The following is a 25,072-nucleotide window of genomic DNA, read 5'->3' as shown; positions in this document are numbered from 1 at the left end:
CAGTTAACTTTTTACTCATCTGTTAGAAGGGATTAAAAAGTCAGCCTCTGAGTAGTTTCCATTTAATTTCGTTTTCGATTTTGTATAGCCAGTATTTTTTATGGCAATAATTCATCTCCTACATTTCAGTATCTTGTATATATTTGTTACCTGGGCCACTCTACATGGAGCTCAACTTTTTGCTTTAAGGGAACTGTGGAAATAGAGATCCTACTGAATCAAATTACTAATGTGATATTTTCCTAACTAGGTATGTACTAAATATTTAATCATCAGTTTTTATTTAAAAGCTAGCCAGCAAATTAATAATGGTATTATGGTATTTCAGGACAGTAATGGAATATTAAAAAAAATTGCTTTCATTACTAAAGATCTCTGAAAAAAGCAATTCTACATGACTCATGTATTTGTTGAGTTACATGAAGCAGAGGTAATCACTCTGACTCCTTTATCATTTGTAGTGAGTGGTTTCAGTGAGAACTTTGATGAGATGAGAGTCATTCTTGTAATATACTTCAATATGTATGAACTTCAAAATTCTTACGAAATGATTTCCTGGGTGGACTGTATATTGAGTAACTCCTCCATGACCTGGGCTGGAGAGCAAAATGTAGAGAAGATACCAGGCTAGAAAGAATATTAGAATTCCTCAGCATAGCCTCCCTCTTTAAAACGGTTTCCTGATCCATAAAATGGGAATAACAGTAACTATCTCATGGGGTCACTGTGAGGACTGAATGAGAATGTACTTGGTATAGGGCCCGGGTACAACAGTTAAGGGCTCAACGAATGTTTTTGCTGTTCCGTTCTCCAGTAGTTGTCCCCCACCGCAAACCTTTTGCTACCTCTCTTATTTGATTGTGGGCTTCCATTAAGAATAGATTAAGGCCCATGAACCCAGAGAGTGTAATTTCTTTACCTTTGTCTCTGTAGTACCCACCTAAGTGGCAGCAGACACACAGGATTCTCAGTAAATGTTAGATGATTGAATGAATGGATGGAAATGTGATTCATATCATGGAAGCCTGTGATTTCCTGCATGAACTCAAAATTACAATGGAAGCCAGTGATAAAATGGTTACAGAATTTTTATTACACAGACCTTTTCAGGAAAGCCCAAAGCTAATGTCAGTTTTCAGTTACCCTTCCTGAGCCAGTTTGCTTTTCCTCATTCTCCTCCTTCTGGCCCTAGTGTCTGTTCTACACTTGCCAATTTAGGTAAACTGCGGCTGCCTGTGTACTTTCAAGTGCATGTTAGAATTTCAGTTTCCAAATCTATGTCTGATGTGAAATATACTTAAATTTCTCTTAAAATCAAGTAAAGTGTGTTTTCTAAGGATCTTCAGATTTAAGTCCTTAACGTTAGAAATGAAATACATTTTTCTTCCCATTAGTCTAATTCTTCCAACTGAATGGAAAAACAATCCTAAATGTATTAACCTACCTCAAAATCTACCTCTGTTGATCAATTAATAGAGAAATATTCATTTTTCTCCTGGAAAGTGGATTATTAACCAAGAAATCTGCTTGGGACAGTAAGACCTGAGAGCATGAAAGGTTGTAATACTAATCACATGTAATAGAACTCATAATTATTTTGGGGGGAAGGAAATTAACATAGTAAAAAATAATTAGACCATGACTCTTGGAACCATAATAAGAACCTATATTTGTAAACTGTTTTATAATTTTAAAGCACTTTCACATGCATTATCATTCTTGAAATGCAGAATAATCCTTTAATAGAACAGAAATTATTTAAATTGAATCGAATCTCAGACAGGTGGATATGTTCACTAGAACTCAGCAAGAAAATGGCAGAGAACCAACTACAGCCTACATTTTCTGGGTATTAATTTAGTGCTCTTGCCACTGTAATGTAATGTCCTATGCTTTTGCCATAGTAATAACAGGGGGATTGTGCCCCAGCATAAAGTATATTTGAATTTCATTCTTGTTCAGAGAAAAGATCTGATTTCATACTCCTTCATAGGATCTAGTCTCAGATCCATCCCAACTGAAGATCTTTCATTATAGAAATATAAACAGAACCTCGATTCCTACATTTGATGCATGCAGGCAGGGTTGGCCTTTAGCCTGACACAATAATACTCTGACAAATGGTGTAATAAGCTACAGAAGCTACTGATAATCTAATCTACCATTCATCTCTTGCCAAGTTCATTTTAGTTAAAATTGTGATGGGGATTTATATTTCTAGAGGTCCCGTTGGCTTTACTGTCTAAGTATTCCTCAGGCTAGAGAAGGCCCTGACTTGCTCCTGCCTCTTTAATTCTTCTGCATTTCCCTGTCTGGAAGTCCCCTGCAGCATTGGGCTTTCAAGGTACACAGTTTAGGGTTGGCTGAAGAGGCTGGAAAGGGATTTTTCCGGTTCACCTCTGCATAGTTTGTGCTTCAGAGCATCCCCCAAACCCTCCCACCGTGCCCTGTTGTTCCTTCAGTTTGTTCTTAGCTGATAAGACCCCCTGAAGCACAAAATTCTTGAGGTATACAGTCCTTTGAAGGAAGTCAGAGTCTAAATCCAACTGTATATTTAATAGACACTTAGTATTTTTTTAGAATGTGTTTTGGTGGTACTACACTTAGATCAATAGCATAGAAATGAAAATATTTTTTCATTTAAAATAGGAAAAAAAATAATGGAGACAAAGTAAATGTACAAAGTAAATAAGAGAATAGTCACATTGTGGTATAAGTCATTCAAAACAATATATTCCAAATCTTTTATTTCATAAAAGATGCTCATAATGTAATATTGAGTATGAAAAGTCAGTTCCAGAGCTGTGTGAATACTGATCCTAATTTCTATTAAAAAGTATGAAAATGAAAAAAGTACCAATAATAATTTGTAATTATTATTGCGTTACCAGGCACCCTTGTGCTTCATGTGTGTCAACTCATTTAATGCTCTCATCAACCCAAAGAGGCAGGTACTATTATTATCTTTATTTTAGAGATGAAGAAATTGAGGTACAGAAAAATAAGTTACCCAAAGTTACTTAGTAAGCGTTGGAGTCACCCACTAAGAGGAAATACACCAAAATGTCAGTAATGATTATCTCTGGATTAATGGTGTTATAGGTCAATTTAATTCTTTACTTCTATAATGTAGAATGTGTCTCTGCTCTTTATGTTATTAGAAATAGCATTTTAAAAAGAAATTAAAGCATGTTTAGGATCTTAGAAAGACAATATGAGAACATGTGTAGGTTTGAATGTCAAAGAACCTTTTTTTATTATGTCTGAAGTAGAAATCATACTTGGTTAAGGGGCGGGGGGACAGAGATACTACTACTTCCCGTCAGTACAGTCTCCCTCAATGATGACGTCTCAGTTATGTGTTTGACGATTTTCTTTTCTCAGTAAGGAAGATGAGCCCTTTTTGAGTTCATGGTTAAACATTATAAAGCACAGTCCAGGAAACTGGCTTCTGATCAGATCAGACCAGGTTTTGTTTGAATACTCAAATACCTCACCAGTGATAGAAAGTGTAAAGGCACATACACTGTAGAACATCTCCAGGAAATGTACACTTTCCTCCTTTTAAAGTATAGCCTCAAAGGCAAAAATATTTCAAGAACAATGTTTTATTGTGTTGTGTCTTATTTTCCTGTTAACTTGACTTTTCCAGGCCTTCTTCTTACTTTCATTTCTGCCGTTCTTTTCCTTTCAGAAAACCAACCAACAAGCCATCCAACCAACCCACTGATTAGCCTCAATCTGTTGAAAGTTGGTAACATTCTGAGTTTTATTAGTGATAATAGGTCTACTTTGCTATTAGGTGCCAGGCACTCTTCTAAGTGCTGTCTCGGAGCCAGCAATTACAGAGTAGAGGCCCATGGTTTCAGTGTGGCTCATGGTTTTTGGCCCCAACGGTGTAAGCCCACAGTGTTTGGAATAAGATAGAATTACTCAGAGATAACATTTGAGCTTTTTGATTTACGTTTTTTGTTGAAAAGAGTTGGAACATCTAGCTGTGCAGTGTTGGCAACTCCCTTAACTCATTTATATTCCTTACCAGTCTCCTGTTGTCTTTTTTCATTTTTGGACCTCTGATAGTAGTTATTTAATCCCCTGAGATATTCTAAGCCTGCTGAAGCTAGAGAGGGAAGTGGCTGGGTCAAGGTTCTACCATGAGTAAAACGCGCGGTTGGACGGACTGGAGAGCCCATGTTGTCTCTACTCTGCCCTGCTGCCCTCACAGCTGTGTAACGTGGCTACTCAGCTTGGTGTTAGGCATGACTTTTATTGCTCATGTCACAGTCTTTTGTCAGTGTCTTAGTCAAATGAGATGGATTTTCAAGTTTTTTATCCTTTTTTTTTAAGATTTTATTTATTTGACGGAGAGAGACACAGCGAGAGAGGGAACACAAGCAGGGGGAGTGGGAGAGGGAGAAGCAGGCTTCCCAGCAGAGCTGGGAGCCCCATGCGGGGCTCGATCCCAGGACCCTGGGGTCATGACCTGAGCTGAAGGCAGACGCTTAACGACTGAGACACCCAGGCGCCTCTTTATCCTATCTTCTTGAGATAGCCTTTCAAGTTTCTTAGTCCCTTATCTTCTGAGGAAGGCTCTGTCTGATTCTTGCATTTCTTTGGTTTTGGAGAAATTATTTTTTGAGTCTGAGGCAGAAAATGATTGGCTTGAAAGGAGTGATGATTTTGAAAATAACATAGTTTGAGAATGAGAGTATTAGTCATGGGATCCCAGGAGTAGTTGTCAGTTGCTGAGAATACTTGGAAAGACTCAGCCATGTGACAGGTCCATGTGGTTAATGGTGATGATCAGGAGTTTGTGTTTGTTTTCCTAAGATAAATCACTATTTCGGTACCTTATAAGAAATTATACCCATTACTCTTTCAGCTCTGTGCAACTGTTTTTCTTTTTAAAATAGACTAAAATACATTAAAAAATTGTTTTCACTGTATAAACATATACTGAAGGAGAACAAGGAGAGTGGCACTTGTTTATTTGAGTAGTCCAGGTAATGGGCATGAAAGCATTTCCAAGTCATGGGCTGGTGGGCCTGGCCCTGTTTGTGCTCCCTCAGGAAGCAACACAGTAAGTAAGCAATGTCATGCTTATAAACAATGGACAGTGAGGTACTTGTCTTGGCTGGATTCCAGGTGGTTTCTGATTGTTTAGTTGCTAATGATGGCAGAGTACCCAGGTCTCTCCACGTGGATTCTCTCTGGATGTTGCTTCCTCCTGTGAGGGTGTCTGTAGCTCTGACACAAAGGCAGTCAGGGTGTATTTTGGCTATAGATTAAAAGCTCATCTTCAGAAGTGAACAGAAAGCTGATATGTACTCAATAAAGGGTTTATTGATATGGTATCTGCTCCTTGATGCTGGAGGATTTAGTCACATATATTAGAAAAAAGCTTTCTGGTTTTGCCCTGTCTTTGGAAAACATTTTTAAAATGAGCAATTATATGTTGGGACCTCATCTTCCCTCCAGAGAACTCACCGAGTGATTAAAAATGAACTTAGGTTCGTTTTAAGCTAGATTTAAATCTTAAAATGAAGACAGAGTTCATTTATTTCAATTACATAAAAAACAAGGTGTATTTTTTACATGACAGGGGTACTGGTTAACCAAAAGCTCTTATGAGTTAATAGTGTGGTATGGATACTAAAAACTTTAATGAGAGCTGAGGGATCAGACTACATTCAAAGTCCTAATTTCTGGACTTGAAATCTTACTGAAGATTTATTTCTAGCACTTTGCTGCAGTGGGGAAGGTACAGACATTTTGATTTCCTGTTTCCCAGTCCTGGCATTTTAGGAAAGTGGCTGTCAGGAAGAGGTAGGCTTTCCTTGGGGAATGAGGCCTGTGACAGCGCAGATAGGGCAAGTTAACATTTGCCTTCAAGAATAAGTCTTTTGGGGAAGTCTCTGCCAGGCGGAGTTTGTTTTTTCAAACCTATAAATAGAAGAGAAATGAAGATAATTTTGGCTCAACTGTCTTCTGAGCCACAGGAATTTAGTCCAATTTTGCATTTGTTGCAGCTAGCTAGCTTTCTCCCCTTCTCCTCCCTTCTTCCCTTTCTCTTTTCTTTTTCCACCTTGGGATAAGGATTAGTAAATTGCATATTTGTGATCTAAAAGAAATAGGGTATATGTGATAGTGACTAACTTATACGTGTGTAGTAATTTAGAGATGAGATTCTGGCTCCATAAACATTAAATCCTTAAAAAAAGGAATTTTCTTGCATGGTTTCTCAGTTATTTTGAGCCCATGATTTTTTTTTTTTTTTTTTTTTTTCAATCTTCCTGTTCCTCTTACTCAGATTGTCCATCAGGCTGTGGGGATGAAATGGGGATGAAGAACTTTTTTCTTTCCAGTAAGGGCCAGTAACCCCTGGGGGATGGGGTGTGGGGAAATCCAGAATCCCAGATTGGAAAAACAGATTGAAAAAGTAATAGAGATTTTACTTAAAGAGCCAAAATAGAGAACATTATTCTCATACTCCTTTTAGATTAAAGAGAGTAAAGGACTTACTCAGCTACAGTCGGTAGTGGCAAACATGTTTATAATACTACAGATTATATCTAAGTATGAAGCAGAGGGAGGAGGGTATGTGGACAGATGGCAAGAAGTAGTAAAGCCATAATTAGGGACAAAAAAAGAGTAAAGGTAAGAATGAAAATATTTAAGTTTTGGAGGGGCGCCTGGGTGGCTCAGTTGTTAAGTGTCTGCCTTCAGCTCAGGTCATGATCCCAGTGTCCTGGGATCGAGTCCCGCATGGGGCTCCCTGCTCTGCGGGAAGTCTGCTTCTCCCTCTCCCGCTCCCCCTGCTTGTGTTCCCTCTCTCGCTGTGTCTCTCTGTGTCAAATAAATAAATAAAATCTTAAAAAAAAAAAAAAGAATTTGTAAAGATAGACACATAAGCAAAGAATATGCCTAAATATGTGTGCTGCCTGTCAGTCACATTCATACTTGCTTCTCTCCCGGCCCTTGAAGACAGCTTCTATTTTAAGAGCCCAGATTCAGGAATGTCTGAAATAAGTGTTGTTTGGCTTTGGTTTTATCATCCAACTAGTATTATGTACTAAAACTACCATACCTATATTTGGGAAGCCAAAGGCTTGAGAAATTATGATTATTTATTAGAATAGTGCTCTAAAAGTGTTAGCTCAAAAAAACTGTCCCCCAAAATGTGCAAGTTTTTAAATAGCTGATATTTTAAGAATTGCTGGAACTTTAAAATTCCTTTTGTTTCCTCAATTTTTTTCACAAAATAAATTTAAAAATTACAATAAAATATACTTTTAATTTTATAGCAAGCTACTGAGAGACTAAAATATAGTTTTAAGTGGTTGCGAGTGTATTTCTTTCATGCAATTAATGGCTTCTGTCAACAAGATGATTATTTAAGGTGGTTTTTTTTTTTTTAAATTCCTTGGGAGAGTGTTGAATATTATGTTAATTTGTAGCACAAAAGAATTCTTTTCTTTCATGACTGCAACACATACATCTTTATTTATTTATTTATTTATTTATTTATTTATTTATTTATTTATTCAAGAGAGACAGAGACAGAGTGGGTGCATGGGGGAGGGGCAGAGGAAGAGGGAGAAAAGCAGATTTCTCACTGAGCAAAGAGCCTGCCTGATGTGTGGGCTCCATCTCTTGACAGGGAGATCAGGACCTGAGCCAAAACCAAGAGTCAGATGCTCAACTGACTGAGCCACCCAGGCCCCCCTCATGAGTGCAACACATACATCTTAAGGCTTTTAAAGGTAGTTCAACTAAGGAATCTGAAAACTGTGGCTTTTTGTTTTTAATAACAAAAATGGATGACACTCTTGGCACTTGACCCGTGAATAGTGTGAAACTAAGCTAAGGACTAGAAAGTCTCCGCTTTCAGGTTGGGTGGCTCAGGGCCATGGGGTTGATTGCAATTGTGTTGGGCGGGCCCACTTTAAGAACAAAGTGGTTTCAAAAAAAAAAAACAAAAACAAAGTGGTTTCCTCATACTTATTTGTTGTTTGAGCGTGGTAGTGATATTAGCCATTTGGATCTCCTTGATGTGGTAATGCTAATCAAGCACTTGTAATATTTCCCATGCACAGAGAAGTATTTTACATTTTATTAATATTACTTTAGTTTCTTTTTATCCTTCAGAACCAGTAAGTGGGCCCAATCACATTATACATGTTTTTGGTAACTTTAGTATGTGACCAACTAAAAATATTTCCCCTTTAGTAAAGTCTTACTAGCCAGATAGTAGGATTTTAATTCTTTACATTGTTTCTCCCTGTTTTGTTTTTTTTTTGCCAAGTAGTGTCTTTGTACAATTAAAAATTTTAAAACTTACTGTTACACAGACATATATGGAGTAAGAAATTAAAATCTTATGCTTCTGCCTAGAGGAAACTACTTTTTTTTTTTTTTTTTTTAATTTATTTGACAGAGAGGCACAGCAAGAGAGGGAACACAAGCAGGGGGAGTGGGAGAGGGAGAAGCAGGCTTCCTGCTGAGCAGGGAGCCCGATGCGGGACTTGATCCCAGGACCCTGGGATCATGACCTGAGCTGAAGGCAGTTGCCCAACCAACTGAGCCACTCAGGCGCCCTATGACAGGATCTTTTAATTTCTTTTCTTGGTTTTTAGTTATTTTTCTGAGGAGCTCTGTATATGTTAAATAATCGTCCTTTGTTATATATATGTTGCAGATATTATCTCCTGCTCTGTCATTTATATTTCTTAGTATCTTTTGCCAAACAGGAGTTTTCTATTTTATATAGTCATATTTGTCAGGTTTTTTTCTTTAAAACTTTCGAATTTTGTGTCTTATTTTAGAGATGCCTTTTCCATCCCAAGATTATACACAGCTTCTCCCTTATTTCCTTTGAGCACTTTTTTAGTTTAAAAAAATAGTATGCTCTTTATCAATTTGGAATTATTTATGTATAAGGTATGAGGCAAGACTCTAACCTTTTCTTATGCATGAATATCAAGTTATCCCAACACCACTTATTCAATAGTCAGATTTTCTTTTGTTCTTAATTCTCATATGTAGATACATTTGTTTTTGTACTACTCGTGTTCTGTTGATTTGTTTATTCTTACTCTGGCATCATGTTGTTTTGATATCTGTAGGGAAAATCCTTCTTTTTCAAAAATTTCTTAATGTCAAGCATTTATTTACTTTTCCAGAAGAACTTTATAATCTATTAAGCAATATCTTAAAGCTTATTTAAATGGTATTTCATACTTTGGTTTTATTTTTTATATATAATTTATTCATTCAGTAATCTGTGCCTTTTTTTTCCTTCCTTTTTTTTTTTCTTTACATTTCAGAGTCCTGTGTATGGAAACTCACATGAGTCAGTTCAGTCTAGAAGGATAGTAATTTCTCATAATATGGACAAAGCTCTGAAAGAAGGTAAGGATTAAATGAGAGCGTGTGATTACTATGTAAAGCTATTCATTATGTTCTAAAGGGAAAATTGTAATCTCTAACAAATTTACCTATCCTTCTTGTCTGTGTGTAGCATTAAGAATTTTTATGATGACTGAATAAATACATCCATATTTTAGTTGAATGGATGGGATTTAAATATTTACTAAGTAGGATTTCCAGGTCACATGAAGCTAACTGGCCACATGGAGCTAATTCCACTATATGAAACAGGGATCTGTTTTCTGTTACCTAAAATAGGTCTTAGGAAATATTTTTTCTTTTAGATATAACCTAGAGGTGTGTTGGGGATAGGTGCACTTAGGCTCACTCATCAACAAATCAGTTAAGCAAATTAAGGGGTGTAGTGGTCAGCCTTCTTAAAGAATGAAGGATATGTCAGTAGAACTGGTATTGAGCAAGGTTGAAGGTAGGTTGCCGAGGGCATGGTGTTGTTACATGTAGAAGTGGAAATCAGCAGGTGTAATTAGAAATATTAAAGTTGAAAAGATATATTTTGATGATCAAATTAAAGTTCAAACAATATTTTTTAAAATCAAATTTCTAAAAACACAATTTCAGTTACAAGTGCAGAAAGTCCGAGTTTTTCAAGTGAATATGGGGTGTTAGATATGAAGTGGAGAGAACTGAATAAGTGATAAGTACATAGCAAGTATGTTTACTTTCATAGTTCACAGAAATCACTGTATTAAAATTTGAAGTTGAGGGGCGCCTGGGTGGCTCAGTTGTTAAGTGTCTGCCTTTGGCTCAGGTCATGATTCCAGGGTCCTGGGATCGAGCCCCACATCAGGCTCCCTGCTCCGCAGAAGCTTGCTTCTCCCTCTCCCACTCCCCCTGCTTGTGTTCCCTCTTTCGCTGTGTCTCTCTGGGTCAAATAAATAAAATATTTAAAAAAAAATTTGAAGATGAGTACTATGTAGGTACAGAGACAGTCTGAAATTGTGTGGATTTGTAGAATTTTAGAACTTTGGGAACTAATTAAACTTTTAAAATATTTGTATTAGTAAAGTATGATGACTTTGATAAAAGCCAAACTTAAAATCCAATAATTTTTATTCATAATCTCAAAATCATGGTTTAAAAATAATTAATTACTTTTATTGAGGTAAAATTTACATACTTGGAAATGCACAAATCTTAAGTGTACATACAATTCACTAATTTTCATAAATGTGTATAACCATGTAATAACCAGCAACCCTGTGAAACTAAGGAACATTTCTATCATTACAGAAAGCTTGCCTCCTGTACCCCTTTAATCAAACCCACCTTCCCTTGTTCTAATTTCTATCATTGTAGATTAGTTTTGCCTGTTCTTTTGTTTTGTTTTTTAAAGATCTTATTTATTTATTTATTGAGCCCGATGCGGGGCTCGATCCCAGGACTCTGGGACCCTGACCTGAGCCGAAGGCAGATGCCCAATGACTGAGCCACCCAGGCACTCCTAGTTTTGCCTGTTCTTAAACCTTATAGAAATGGAATCATACAGGATGTAGTCTTTTATGCCTGGCTTCTTTTCTCAGCATGTTTTTAAGATTTATCAGTTGTCTGTCTCAGTTCATTCTTTGTTATTACTACTGAGTAATACTCCATTATATTCATATGACTGTGTCACAATATATTTATCCTTTCTTTTTTGGACATTTGGGTTGTTTCTAATTTTTTGAAACACACTGGATAAAGTTGCTATAAATAAGTATTTTTGTGGACATATGTTTTCATGATGTTTGTTCTTACTCTGGCATCATGTTGTTTTGATACCTGGTATTTGTTGGACAAATTCCAAGGACTAGAATTGACAGGCCTAGGGTAAGCTGTGTGTTTAACTTTATGAGAAATTGCCAAATAATATTGTAAAGTGATGATGTCTTTATTTAGACTCTCACCATGTATGACTGTTCCAACTGTTTTACATTATCACCAACATTTTCTGTTGTCATTCGTTCTATTTTAACTATTCTGATAAATGTAAAACAGAATCTTACTGGGACCTTAAATTGCATATCCGTGGCAACTAATGATGCTGAGCATCCTTTCTTGTGATTATTGACCATTTCCATATCTTCATTTGTGATGTGTCTGGTCAAGTCTTTCTTTTTAAAATTTATTTAACTTATAATTTCTTTGTAGGAATGTTTTTAAAGATTCTGGATTCACATCCTTTGTTAGATATAGATACAGTGAATACTTTCTCCCAGTTTGTAGATTGCCTTTTATTTTTTTAATGTCGTGTTTGAGCAGAAGTTTTTAATTTTGATGATGTCTAATTTACTAATTATTTTTTCTTTCTGTTCTCTAGATAGGATAATTTTTATTCATCTGTCTTCAAGTTCACAGACTCTTTTTCTGTCATTTTTAATCTATAGTTAAATGTATCCAGTGAATTTTTTTATTTCAAATATTGTACTTCTCCTGTCTAGAATTTCTTTTTTTTGTTTTTTAAAGATTTTATTTGTCAGAGAGAGAGAGTGAGAGCGCGCACAAGCAGGGGGAGCAGCAGGTAGAGGGAGAAGTAGGCTCCCTGGATCCTGGACCCTGGGATCATGACCTGAGCTGAAGGCAGATGCTTAACCAACTGAGCCACCTAGGCGTCTCCTGTCTAGAATTTGTTTGGTTCTCTGTTGAGATTTCCCCATCTGTCACTTATGACCATCTTTATCTTTAATTCCTTGAACACACACACATATATATATAGTTGCTTTAAAGTCTCTGTCTGCGAAGTCCAAAATTGAGGCCATCTTGGAGTTGATTTCTATCCATTGGTTTTTCTCTTATGTATGTGTTACTTTTTTTTTTTTGGTTTCTTCTCAGGTCTTATTTTTTATTGTATCCTGAACAATGTGGATGCTACTTTCTAGACATTCTAGTTTCTGTTATCTTCCTCTGAAGAGTGTTGGCTTTTGGTCTAGTATGCAGCTTAATTTTCTGATTGTTAACCTTGAGGATACTTGGTTTTACCCATATTTTTAGGACAGGTCTGCCTGGATTTTGTCTAAGGTAAACCCCTCAGTCCTGGGACACAGGCTTAAGTCATCTAGTTCATGTCCCTTACAGTTTCAGTGGAAAGTCCATGGTCACACCTCTAACCGACTGGGTAGGACTTTAGCTCCAGACGCGGTCAGAGTACCTGCTCAGCTCTTCCAATTTTCCACCTGTTGCTGTGAGCTGGTCTCCTTACGGTCTTGCCTCCATATGTGTGTAGGACAGAGTCGGCTGTGGGTTTGAGAGCTTGTAATCCAGATTTTGTGGCTCCGTCTTCTTTGTATTGCCTGCCCTTATTTCCATCTGCTTTGGCAGTTCCTAACTCTATTTTCTGATATCTTATATTAAAAAAAAATACAGATGTTCAGTCTAAGTTTGAACTTCCTTGTGCCTCTAGGACCATCGAGTGCTTCAGGGGAAAGTTACATAAATGTAGTTCATACTAGCACTAGTCCCTTCTATTAAGGGTAGGTTTTCCCTTCAGTTTCTCTGACTTTGCTCTCCAGTGCCTTTATGTATTTATTTAATTTTTAAAATTTAAAATATTTTCTTTATTTATTTGACAGAGAGAGGGACAGAGAGCACAAGCAGGCGGAGCAGCAGAGGGAGAGGCAGGCTTCCTGCCGAGCAGGGAGCCCGACGCGGGGCTCGATCCCAGGACCCTGGGACCATGACCTGAGCCGAAGGCAGACGCTTAATGACTGAGCCACCCAGGCGCCCCTCTCTCCAGTGCCTTTAAATAGTTCTTTAATATTTTTTTTCTAGAGTTCCTAATGGTTTTCTGTAGGAAGGTTAGTCTGATATAAGCTATTCCACCATCCCTGGAATTGGAATTCTTCTCTCTTTTTCTTTTAATTCTTGTAGAATACATATAGTGTAAAATTTACCATCTTAACCATTTTTAAGTGTACTGTTCGGTAGTGTTAAGTACATTTTCATTGCTGTGTAAAGTCTTTAGAACTCTTTTCTGAAACTCTGAACCTATTAAGCCACAATACCCACTCCTCTCTTCCCCCAGATCCTGGTAATCACCATCTACTTTCTATCTCCATGAACTCGACTCTAGGTACTACATATAAATGAGGTCATATACTATTTGTCCTTTTGTGTTTGGCATATTTACTTAATATAGTGTTCTCAAGGTTAATCCGTGTTTGTAGGATATGTCAGAATTTCCTTCCTTTTTAAGGTTGAATAATATTCCATTTTATGTATATAACCACATCTAAAAAGATATTTATTTTTTTAAGTAAGCTCTCCACCCAGTGTGGGGCTTCAATTTATAACCCCTTGATCAAGAGTCACATGCTGTAGTAACTGAGCCAGCCAGGCTCCTCCCTATAACCACATTTTCTTTATCCATTCATCCATTGATGGATATCTGGGTTGCTTCCATCTTTTGGTTATAGTGAATATGCTGCTATGAACATGGATATCTCTTTAATTTTTTAAGACTGTGAAGTTGCTCTGTAACTGAGATAGCATGTTTACTTACCATGGACCAATTTGTTTCAGAAGTGTCTATGGAAAAAAAAAAAAAGATAAGGGTTGAGGCCTGGTTGACAAAAACCCAAACAGAACAAAACCAAAAAACCCCCAAACCACATCATCCTCAGTCTAATTTCTGTGCAATGATTTATTTTGAAAGAACGGTATTATCCAAAGCCTTTGGGTAAGAGCTTTAGTTAATTACACTTTGGTGATAATTTTTTTCTTTTCCACTGTATTCTTAATGTTTACAATTTCCTCCTGTTTTAAGCAAAATGATTTTCAGTGAAGTTGAATATTATATCATCTACCAAAAGAAGAGCTAAAGGCTGCTGTAAAGTTGGTTATGAGAGTAAAATATATGCATCAGGCAGTCGTTAAAAACAACAATAAACTAAAACCAAAATTGTCTTCTAAAAAATTTTAGACATTTAATTTAATGAAGAATTGGAATCTAGAAATACATGTTGAGAAAGTTAAGAGGTTTCATAAGTATTTAGAAAACCTGTAGTGATTATAATATGCATCTCTGGAGTATGTTAATTTGCATTTCTAAGCTCTGGCACCAGTATATTAATTGAAATTCTGAATGTCATTAGCTAGCTATAGTAGATTTATATTGATAAAATTGAGGGTCTCTTGGTATGCTTGCAAAATTTAATAGCAGGTACACTTGTTAAGGCTGCAGTAACTTGAGTTCAGTTGATATGAAGTGTTTATGACTATTTAAAAATTTCCCCCTAAAGTTAGTTTGAAGTAGATAACATAATTACTCCATCTTTCCTTTATATATTTGTTTTATTCCGTTTAGAATACACATTTTTTTTAAGATTTTATTTAATTTTTGACAGAGACAGCAAGAGAGGGAACACAAGCAGGGGGAGTGGGAGAGGGAGAAGCAGGCTTCCCACAGAGCAGGGAGCCCGATGCGGGGCTCAATCCCAGGACCCTGGGATCATGACCTGAGCCGAAGGCAGATGCTTAATGACTGAGCCACCCAGGTGCCCCTAGAATACGTATTTTAAAAACAGATTTGTTCAAAGAGTTGAGTAAAATACAAGGTATGTGTGTGTGTATGCCTGTATAAATGTTCGTGGGTGGGTTTTTTTTTGTTACTAAAGTATGCTTGTGTTGTAGCTCAATATAAATTAGGACTTGGTCTTAAATCTCTATAGATTGAATTACAAAGAAGAGAGAAGTAATATTTAAAAGTGCAGCTCAAAATAATACAGTTCGGCTTTCTGTGAAGCAGAAGAATTATTAAAGCTACAAGGTGTGCCTGGCTGGCTCAGTCGGTGGAACATGTGACTCTTGGTTTCAGGGTTGTGAGTTTGAGCCCCATGTTGTATGTAGAAATTACTTAAAAATAAAATCTTCAAAAAAAAATTACTAAAGCTAAAAATGCTGGAAGTTGAACGGCATACCCAGGGAAGATGACTGAAGTGTATATTATTGCTGTGCTTTGTTAGCCAATTTTAAGTGTAAAAACTATATTTTAGGGATTCAGATATGGTATGAATGAACCATATGTTTGAGAAGTCAGAATAGCCACCTTTCTATACCAGATGCTCTCAAAAGTTTCTCCTAAAGTTACATTTCCAGGAAGACTGACAGGAGATAACTTTTGAAATCTTTATGAGTATTAAATCTCAGATCTATAGCCTAATTTTTACTAGGCTACCCTGAATTACCTCACTAATGTGGATCAGAGAATATAGTTCAGTAATGAGTACCTGCTATTTGCTCAGGAAAACTTTCAATTTAAATTCTTGAATTGAAAATATAGTTCTTTGTAATGTTATCTTTTTCGAAGCATTGAGGATACTGACCTCTGCACTTTGACTTGTAAGATGTTGTCCAAGTGTCTTATAAATACCATTACTTCCATTACTTTTTGGAGTATCCTTCACAAGTGCAATTAATATTAATGTACATATCCAGATGAACATATTTCTGTTAGTTTTGATTGGCTCTTAATACTTTTCTGAAATTTCGGGGTAATTGTGCCTATAAAATAAAGTGTCCAGGTTATACAAAAGGCCATAACGTGAACGATCATGATAACAGAAGATATTACAAGGTCACTATCCAAGTATAACAGAACTTTCAGTTTCTTTGGAACTTGTCTTAGATAAGGTGAACCTGATGTGGTAATCTCTTTTACTAGGCTCTCTGTGGCCATTTCCAGACGATGGTAGACTAAGAATTAGATGCTGACACAGAGGGAGCAGAACCTACACTTGAAAGACCATGACTCTCCCACCTTCCACTCCCACCCCTAACCTCCGTTAGGTTCAACTCTTCTAGTTCATGACTCTACCCAGTGGTGTGAAATATATATACATTTTTTGTTGACTGAATGAACACCTCAATCAGTGACATAAACTAATAACCCTAAATTTTCCCAGAAGTTGGCTTTCCTTCCACACATAGACAGTGATTACTAATTGCATTTTAAAAACTTTGCAAACTGCAGAGTGCTATCTATATGAACAATGTTATTATTATTGTTCTTATTACCATTAGGCCAGTTCCTGGTTGAATGAGCTCTCTTTCTTTGTTCAAAGGGACTCAGGTCATGGATGTTTATGACCCTTGGGGCCTTACCTCTTGTTCAGGGAAGACTATCTTGAATTGGTCTGGGGAAAAGGCAGAGGTAGAAGAATGGCTCTCATGGAGCTCTCTCTCCTACTATTTCCTTAGTTTGAGTCATTCTTTGTTCTGAAAATTTATAGGTAGAGATTACCTAATATCGCGTTATCTAGACTAACATGGTAGCCTTTTAACTGGTCTCCTCACTTCCAGTTTTTTCCTACTTTGTTACCCTAAATCCTCTTTTTTACATTAATCCTACTCAAATCAAAGTTCCAAACATGTTATTCCATTCTCTGTAATCTGCAGTGATTCCTTTTTACCTGCTTATTTCATTGAGAGTAGTCTAGAAAATAGATTTCATAATAGCACTTGAATTTTTCTTGGCTGCCATTATGTGTTTAGAAGAAAGACTCTTTGCTTGGCAATGAGCATAAGTGTTCTTCCATTTCTCATTGGGGTTTGTTATATTATTTCTGCTTATCTCTTAGTAGAGACCATAAAATAATTTTATCATGAATTTCTGTGTCTCTTCAAATTGATCCGTATATTTTAAAATATTTTGTTCATATGTGCACTTGTATATAAATGAGTATATGTAGCTACATAATATATACTTGGAATTATGGCTCTGTTTTATACTTTTTTTTTTTTGCCCCACATGGAGCTCAAACTCATGACCTGAGATCAAGAGTCACATGCTTTACGGACTGAGCCAGCCAACTGCCCTTGTTTCACACTTTTTATATTTGCTATATTTTTATAATACTTAGGTTAAAGGTGTACTGATAAGCTATTGATAGAGATTTGTTAGTTCCAGGTATATCTTCTATTACTGAGGGTTTTTTTTTTTGAAGATTTTATTTATTTGACAGAGAGAGAGAGTGTGCACACACAAGTAGGCAGAGCGGCAGGCAGAGGGAGAGGGAGAAGCAGGCTCCCCACTGAGCACGGAGCCCGATGCCGGGCTCGATCCCAGGACCCTGAGATCATGACCTGAGTGGAAGGCAGACGCTTAACTGACTGAGTCATCCAGGCGCCCCTGAGTTGAGATTTTTACCAATATTCATTTTTATCAATTCCTAAAAAAATGTATTGGAGGAGTATTTTAGAGCTGTATTAATTAACATATGCAGTGTGTGGTTAACAAGCGTAATGGGAAATTATGTAGATGAATATGCCCTTCACATAAATCCTTTAGTGTGCTAAGAAGATCTTATTTTAAAGCTATTAAGTCTCTTATCATTGCTTTTAATTTCCTTCTATAATTTGAAACTAAATTTTAACGAAAGGAAAAATGCTTCTATTTCCCAAACGTTTTGGGTTATAGGTTTATTTGCTACTAGTTAAAAATTCTGTGGTATGACAACTTTGTTTAATAAAAGAGTAAGGGAGAAAGAATTGCAAATGAACAAATTAGCAGTGCTTTGTAGTCAGGGTGGCTCTTACCAGAAGAAGGATATAAAAGCTTTGCAGATAAGAGTCTGTGGAGATTATATAATTCAGCCCCCCATCTCAGGAAGTAATTTTTTCTAGGTCATCCTTGTCCATTGGATATCCAGCTTGTTTAAAAGTTTCTTATGGTAGAATATTCACCATTTACTGTGAATCTTGAATAGCTTTAATGATTTTATTCATTATGTTGAACAGAAAAAACAATTTCTTATGACTTCCACCCATTGGTCCTATTAGTGCCTTCTAGGACAATTTTTAGCATATTTTTTTCATATAAATATTTTAAACAAGCTGGATATCCAGTGGAAAGGGCCACTATTCAGATTTCTCATGTTTTTTACTCATGTGACTTGTTCCACCTTCATGCAGGACTACAGTGTGCTGAGTAGGAAGAGTGTTTGATTGGCAGATAGGACACTTGGCTTTATCACTTATTTGACTTTGAGCAAGTTATTTCACTTCTTGGAGCCTCAATTTCTTGAGAGGATGTAACGCAATTACTGTGTAGGAACTGTGGTCTATTTTTTGTCAATGAGTGAGATTATGGGATTAGCCTATTCCTGTTTTTGCTCTAATTTCTTAAATATCCAGGTCAGAAACCATTTCTGCTTTCTCCTAAATGGAATAGTCCAATTAGGAATGAGATGTGGCTACTTTTTGTAAAATCTAGAAAACATAACCATTTGTTCAAATGAATATTTGGAAGTGATCAGAAAATAGCCAAAAGGTTTAGGAAATGATTTATTTGTTGGTTTTGCTTTTGTTTTGCCTTTTCTTTTGTGTCCAGCGGATATTTATTCTACCTTGTATACTGGAAGCCTTACATACCAGAATTAAATGCTTATTTAATGAAAAATGAAAGATTGAGGTAGTATCTCTTTTTTTTTTTTCTTTTAAATGCCTGCCCCCTGGGCACCTGGGTGGCTCAGATGGTTAAGCGTCTGCCTTTGGCTCAGGTCATGATCCTAGGGTCCTGGGATCGAGCCCCGCATCGGGCTCCTGGCTCAATGGGGAGTCTGCTTCTCTCTCTCTCTTCCTCTGCCTGTCCCCCTGCTCATGCTGTCTCTCTCTCTGTATCTCTGTGTCTCAAATGAATAAATAAAATCTTAAAAAAATAAATAAATGCCTGTCCCTTAGTCTTTGGCAAGTAATGGTTCTCAGCTATAAAGCTTCAGCTATCTTAAGTGTCTTATCCCACTACTGAGGCCAGTGGAATCACTTTGAGGATGAGCTAAACCTTTGTGTCTGTGAACAAAATTCTTGATGATTTATGTATGTTTTTGACCTATGGGATTTAAGATGCCATTTTGTGAATTATTATAAAGCTGCAATGCAGAAATTCTGGAAATGTGGAAAAGCATTGGATAATACTTTCACAGTTGATATTCTGAGAAAAAAAGCCATCACAGAATATTAAAACAAGAACGGTGCTTTCCTTGACTTGTGGGCTTTTGCACATATATGGAATCCTTACATAAGATGAACTCTGAGCTGGAGGTTCCATTTGCTATTCAGTTTTCTAAGAACTATGACCTCCCTCCTGCCACCTTCCCATCTCCCCCCATCTCAGGAAGTAATTGATGAATAAAGATGAATAAAACAAGATGAATAAAACAAGCACCCAATCCTGGCCTGCAGAATTATTTGAGAATTATGGGTCAGACATTTGTGGGCCAGGTGTGCAGTAAATCAGGATCCCAAGTTACGTTTTGTTCCACAGGATTCTTGGGAGCAAAGCAAAGCAAGAGGATAGACTATTTATCTGAGACAAAGTATGGTCATATCAAAATTAAGCTAAATCAAGTGGTATTTGAAGAAGGAAAGAGAAAACCTTGAGAAATAAGCAGTGATTAAAAAATAGTACAGGTATCCTTATGCTGAAACATGGATATGGGGCTGTGTTTTTCCTCCCTTGGGGAAATCACGACTTTAGTCCAGTAACATTTTTATTTTTCAGTCTTCATCTTCTATGTGGACTTGAGCTGCCTTGAGCAACAGAGAACTACTGTGTACAAGTGGCGATTGAGTAATGTGGCTAGTCCAAATTAAGATGTGCTGAAAGTATAAAATATATACCAGTTGGTGAAGACTTAGCATGGAAAAAGAATCTCACTAATTGGGGTGCCCAGGTGGCTCAGATGGTTAAGTGTCTGCCTTCGGCTCAGGTCATGATCCCAGGGTCCTGGGATCGAGCCCTGCATCGGGCTTCCTGCTCAGCGGGAAGCCTGCTTCTCCCTCTCCCTCTGCCATTCTCTCCACTTGTGCTCTCTGGCTCTATCTCTCTGTCAAATAAATAAATAAAATCTTTAAAAAAATTTCATTAATTGATAGTCTTGATTATGTTTTGAAATCATATTTTGGATATATTAGTTGAAACATATTATTAAAATTTAACCTGTTTCTTTTTTCCTTTTTTAATGTGGCTACTAGACACTTAAAATTACATATGTGACTCTCCTATTTCTGTTGGATAGCACTGCTCTAGAGCTAAGGGTTTTTATTTCCAAGGCATAAAATTGATCCAGAATTAAGAAAAGAGATACTAGAAATTTTCCAAAGAAGGTTGTCAGCCACAGATGCTGAGCCTGGTGTGATATCTGACTTAGGGGATTCTTCCTGCATTAGTTGGGGTCTCATTAAGAGACAGAAACCACATAATACTTGAACAAGAAAGTTTAAAGAGTGATTAACTTGCCAAGGGACTTGACTACTGAGGAATAAAGAGAACTCCAAAGACTATAGGAAGAGCAGATAATGGGAGCAATCACTACTTCTGGGGCCATGGCAGAGCACTTCAAGGAGGGATACGTTTGGGAGCGGGTTCCTTCTTCACCCCCAAGTTGAGATCCAGGTCTCACTGGAGAGGGCACAGGTGTGGCCCATGTAATGGTGAAGATTTGGGGAGATACCACAGGCTACGGGAAGCCACCCCCAGGGTACTAGCAGACTTCTCTGGGGAGCTGCCCTCTGAATGCCATTAGAATCTGCGGGGGGTGAGGCCATCTGATGCCCCCCCTGCTGCTGCCCGCCGCACACTGCAGGAGCAATCAGAGAAGAGCACACAGGAACCAGGACAAGAAGAAGCCCCTTCCTCCTCCACAGTCCCCGCCGGCATCCTCTCCTGTCAAACTCTAACATGGTATGAGTTGGCAAAGAAATGTTTACATGGTCTGTCTCCAGTATCATAAAGTAGGGCAAGAAAGGGTGAATTTGGAAGCGAGAGGCAATAAATTGATGACTGGCAGACTCGATAAGTGTGTTGCCACTGTGTAAGATGCTCTGTTTTTGGATAAATTTAGATAGTTTGGCCCCAGGATAGAATATTTAAAAATTGGGCTGTCCACAAAAATTCAGGACATATGGTCACCACACCTCCAGAATTTTAGTTAGAATCTTTTTATTTTCAAATATTCTAGGGAAGATTATGTCTTCTCTTGTGTTGTTATCTACTCTTTATATTTTAAACAGTGAATATTAGATAGTAGGTCCTCAGTGTCCAGTAGAAATGCAGTCTTGGTATATGCTTCTTTCATCTAAGATTTACTCATTGCTTTGTTTATTCCTGGTAGTGTTTGACTACAGTTATAGAGATTACGTTCTGTCCTGGTATGGAAATCTCAGCAGAGATGAGGGACAGCTTTACCATCTGCTCTTGGAAGACTTTTGGGAAATTGCCAGACAGCTGCGTCACAGACTGAGCCACGTGGATGTGGTTAAAGTCGTCTGCAATGATGTTGTAAGAACTTTACTCACTCATTTCTGTGACCTGAAAGCTGCGAATGCCAGGTAACTGTTCAAACATGAACAACTTCCCCCACTTTTTTTCCACATTAAAATATTTTTCTTATACAGAAAGTGGTCAAAATCAAGATAAAACTAGAATTTTCTGCCTCTTGCTGGCACTTGGCTTGAAATATAGATTTATTGAGGGAGAACATTTATAGTGTTCTGGTAGAGTAGATTTTTTTTATAACTCTCTAATAGAAAACCCCTTTATGGACTTCTTTAATTTTGTGAAAAACTTAAACAATGCAATGAATTTTACCGAGCCAGCACTGTCATGAACTTGTTTATAGAATCATGAGTACCTAGAAGTAGAAAATTTAAATACAGTGTCTTATACTGTGAAGTGTCCATGAGTTTACAATGTTTAGAAAGGTTTAGAATTTCTTTTTGTTGAGAGCTCTGTTGCATCACCATATCCTGAAAATTGACTTTTAAAAAAGAACTCAGTATTGGGGTTTGTGGGCTGTAATTAGAAATGTTTCATTGTGAAAATTGTGAATATTTAGGTTTGTTAGCTCTTTGTACTGTTCCACTCACAAGATCTGTGCCTATGAGGTGACTGCCTTTGGAAGGAAAACTTCAAGGCCATTTCTGAGCTTGTAACAAATCCTTATGTTTAGAGGTTTGCCGGTAGGATCTTAACTGTATGCCCTACTCCTTTGTGAGTGTGAGAATGCTGAATTACGGCACTTCTAACTTGCTTATAAAAGTCATCTTACTGAAAGAAAGGAGTAGTCTTCTGCCTGTTTGAATAGGGGCTCAGTAGGAGAGGCGCTCCTTGCAGTTACCGTGGCCTATTCTCAGTGCTGTTCTTCTACCTCTACTTTCAGGGGAGAGAGCGGGTATCTGAAAAATACAAATGAGGATGGAGAAGCACTGGCTTCCTTATTGGGCAGGTGGTGACTCCTGTTCTCTTCTGAGAAGCCCTGCCTAGTGAGTTTGTCAGCGGGCAGTCCCTGTTCTGCCCTGTGCTGTTGTTGCTCAGGGGGCCTGCTTGCTGAATGTTAGTAGCAGCTCCCTGTTCTTGGCTGTATTGCCTCTTTCCATCAATCATTCGCTCTCCATCAATCATTCTCTCTCCCAAAGTCTGTGTCGCACAGGCTTGTGAGATCAAAATGTACAGAGCCATCATGTGCCTAATGTATTCCAGTTTGCTGCCCCTAATGTTTTGCATTTTTTAAAAACTGTGACTCATAGTAAGAAAGACATTTTATATCGTGACTCAGTTTCATAAAACAATACTCTTATTACCTGTGATAACTGATGTGTTAACATCTTTTTAAAATTGGTGTTTGAGATGAACTAAATTTTATTTTATTCCTTGTGGGTCACAACCCATGATTTGAAAAAAATTGCTGTAGAGCAATGGTTCTCAGATTTTTTTTTGGTCTCAGGATCCCTCTGTACTCTTAAAAGTTGTTGAAAACCTGAAAGCTCTTTTTTTCTTTAAGGTTTTGTTTTTAAGTAATCTCTATACCCAGTGTAGGGCTCAAACTCACAATCCTAAGATCAAGAGTTGCATGTTCTTCTGACTGACCCAGCCAGGCTCCCCCAAAAGCACTCTTGTTTATGTGGGTTCTATCTTGTGGGGTGCTGGAACCAGCTTGTACTGGTTTGCAAGAGCTGACTGTGCACATCCCTTCCTTACTTTGAGATCAGGAATATCACCTTGCTAGCTTGTCATTGGCCATGGTGGGAGTGTTTACACTGTGCAGTGGGCGAATGCTACAAATCAGCTGTTTTTCCCCTTGGAGATCCAGTTGTTAAATGTATACCACCTCACCTCTTATTATATTATCGATATTTACCATGTCAGCTGTTAGAACCAAGACATTTTTAAAGGGCACGAATACAATCCACTTCCCATTAGCCAGTAGAGTGATGGTGTAAGCACACATTAGGTAGCCTCTGGAAACTCCACTCTGCTGGTGAGAACAGGAATGGAAAAGACAAGTGACATTTTGTCTTACACATAGGGGTCCTCAGGCTACTGGGGAAAACTGCTGTTGGTAGAGAAAGCAACTTCCCGGAAGGGAGTGTGTGAACTTATAAGAAAAGGGAGAGAATGACGACTCCAGGGTTATACCCCTGGTGTCTCAAGAACTTCAGCCGCTCTTTTCAAGTGTTCAACCCCGAGGAGCTCCTGCTGGTTTGCTGTAATATCTGTTGTATAAAGGGCTCCTTGCTTCTGCCCGCCAGATACTGTCCAAGACTTGTCTGAACTCAGTGGAAGCTCATTTTAAAGTATTTAAATTATGGTTCAATGAAGGACAGTATTTTAAATCTATGTTTTATTCCAGTGAGAAGACTGATGGATTTAGGTTTGGGAGAAGAGCAAGTGGTTAGAGAAATTTAGTATTTTTATGATGATCTAATTTGAACATGAGCATATATTTTTCATGGAGACATTTACCAGCTTCTGAAATTACTGCTTTTGTGACTAATATAAAGATATTATGGGTAAAGCATCACAATAATAGAAACAGATAATTGATTCCATTTTAGAAACGCCTTCCCTCTGGGCTTCTAGTTTTCTTATACCAATGGTAGATTTATTTTGCTGATATCTGGGCTATGCCTAGAAGCTCTAGTTGATGATTCTTATTAAAGAAAAAAAAATCTACCGCTGTACTCTGGGATTATAGATATTTGAAAAAGTGCCAGTAGGTTACTGATGTTTTGCATATAGATGATTATGCCCTAGAAGTGAACCCTAGAGAACTAATGTCTGTTAATGCATTATCTTCTACAAATCACACAATGAGACTGGCAGACAGTGTGTCTAGGTTTGACAGCTGTGTCTGCACTTGCCTGCCCCAGGTAAATAGTGCCCTCATCCTAGAAATCTCCATCCATGTGTGGATATCTGTTGGCTGCAAAATGACTTTGGCAGCCTGGGAAGCACCCAATTGAATTGGCCACTGTCAAACAAGAGAATAATAAATTGCATTAATAAAAGCAACACATACACTGGTTGACTGTTAGGCAATGGTGTGGAGGCAGCTTTCCAGTCAGCTTGTGTTTATTTCCAGGCTGACATTCTGCTGCTGCTTTAAACCCAGTCCCCAGATCACATTTAAGTCTTGCCTCTGCTTCCTCTTCCTTTGTCCCATCTGTCTTGTTCCAGCATGTTTCAGGAAAAGCTAAAACTGATTCTTTTTATGCTGTTTGATCAGTAGCATCTTTAATTTCATAGTCTCCTTCTTACAATCTCTATGTGTTTGATTTACTAGTCAAGTACAGGCATGCTGTTTAAGGGGAAAAATAATGCTTTTTATTCATATTTTCTCTCTTTATCTCTGAATTTTCCCCCCTTTCATCT

General features: G+C 37.5%; 1 protein-coding gene across 8 annotated transcripts in view; it reads left to right on the top strand.

The window, feature by feature from the left end:
• SNX25 (sorting nexin 25) overlaps positions 1–25,072 on the top strand; it is a 132,974-nt gene that overhangs the window by 23,878 nt on the left and 84,024 nt on the right. For all 8 annotated transcript variants that reach the window (XR_003520737.2, XM_027598665.1, XM_027598660.2 and 5 more), the window contains exons 2-3: positions 9,327–9,411; positions 21,534–21,750. Coding sequence is in view for 7 of the 8 variants with exons in the window: in XM_027598665.1 (XP_027454466.1) it covers positions 9,327–9,411; positions 21,534–21,750 (302 nt within the window). In the remaining variant the exon portion in view is untranslated. The remainder of the gene's footprint in view (positions 1–9,326; positions 9,412–21,533; positions 21,751–25,072) is intronic.

This window comes from Zalophus californianus, chromosome 2, assembly GCF_009762305.2.
Source record: "Zalophus californianus isolate mZalCal1 chromosome 2, mZalCal1.pri.v2, whole genome shotgun sequence".
Classification (NCBI taxonomy): domain Eukaryota; kingdom Metazoa; phylum Chordata; class Mammalia; order Carnivora; family Otariidae; genus Zalophus; species Zalophus californianus.
This window is presented reverse-complemented; position numbering and strand designations above follow the sequence as displayed.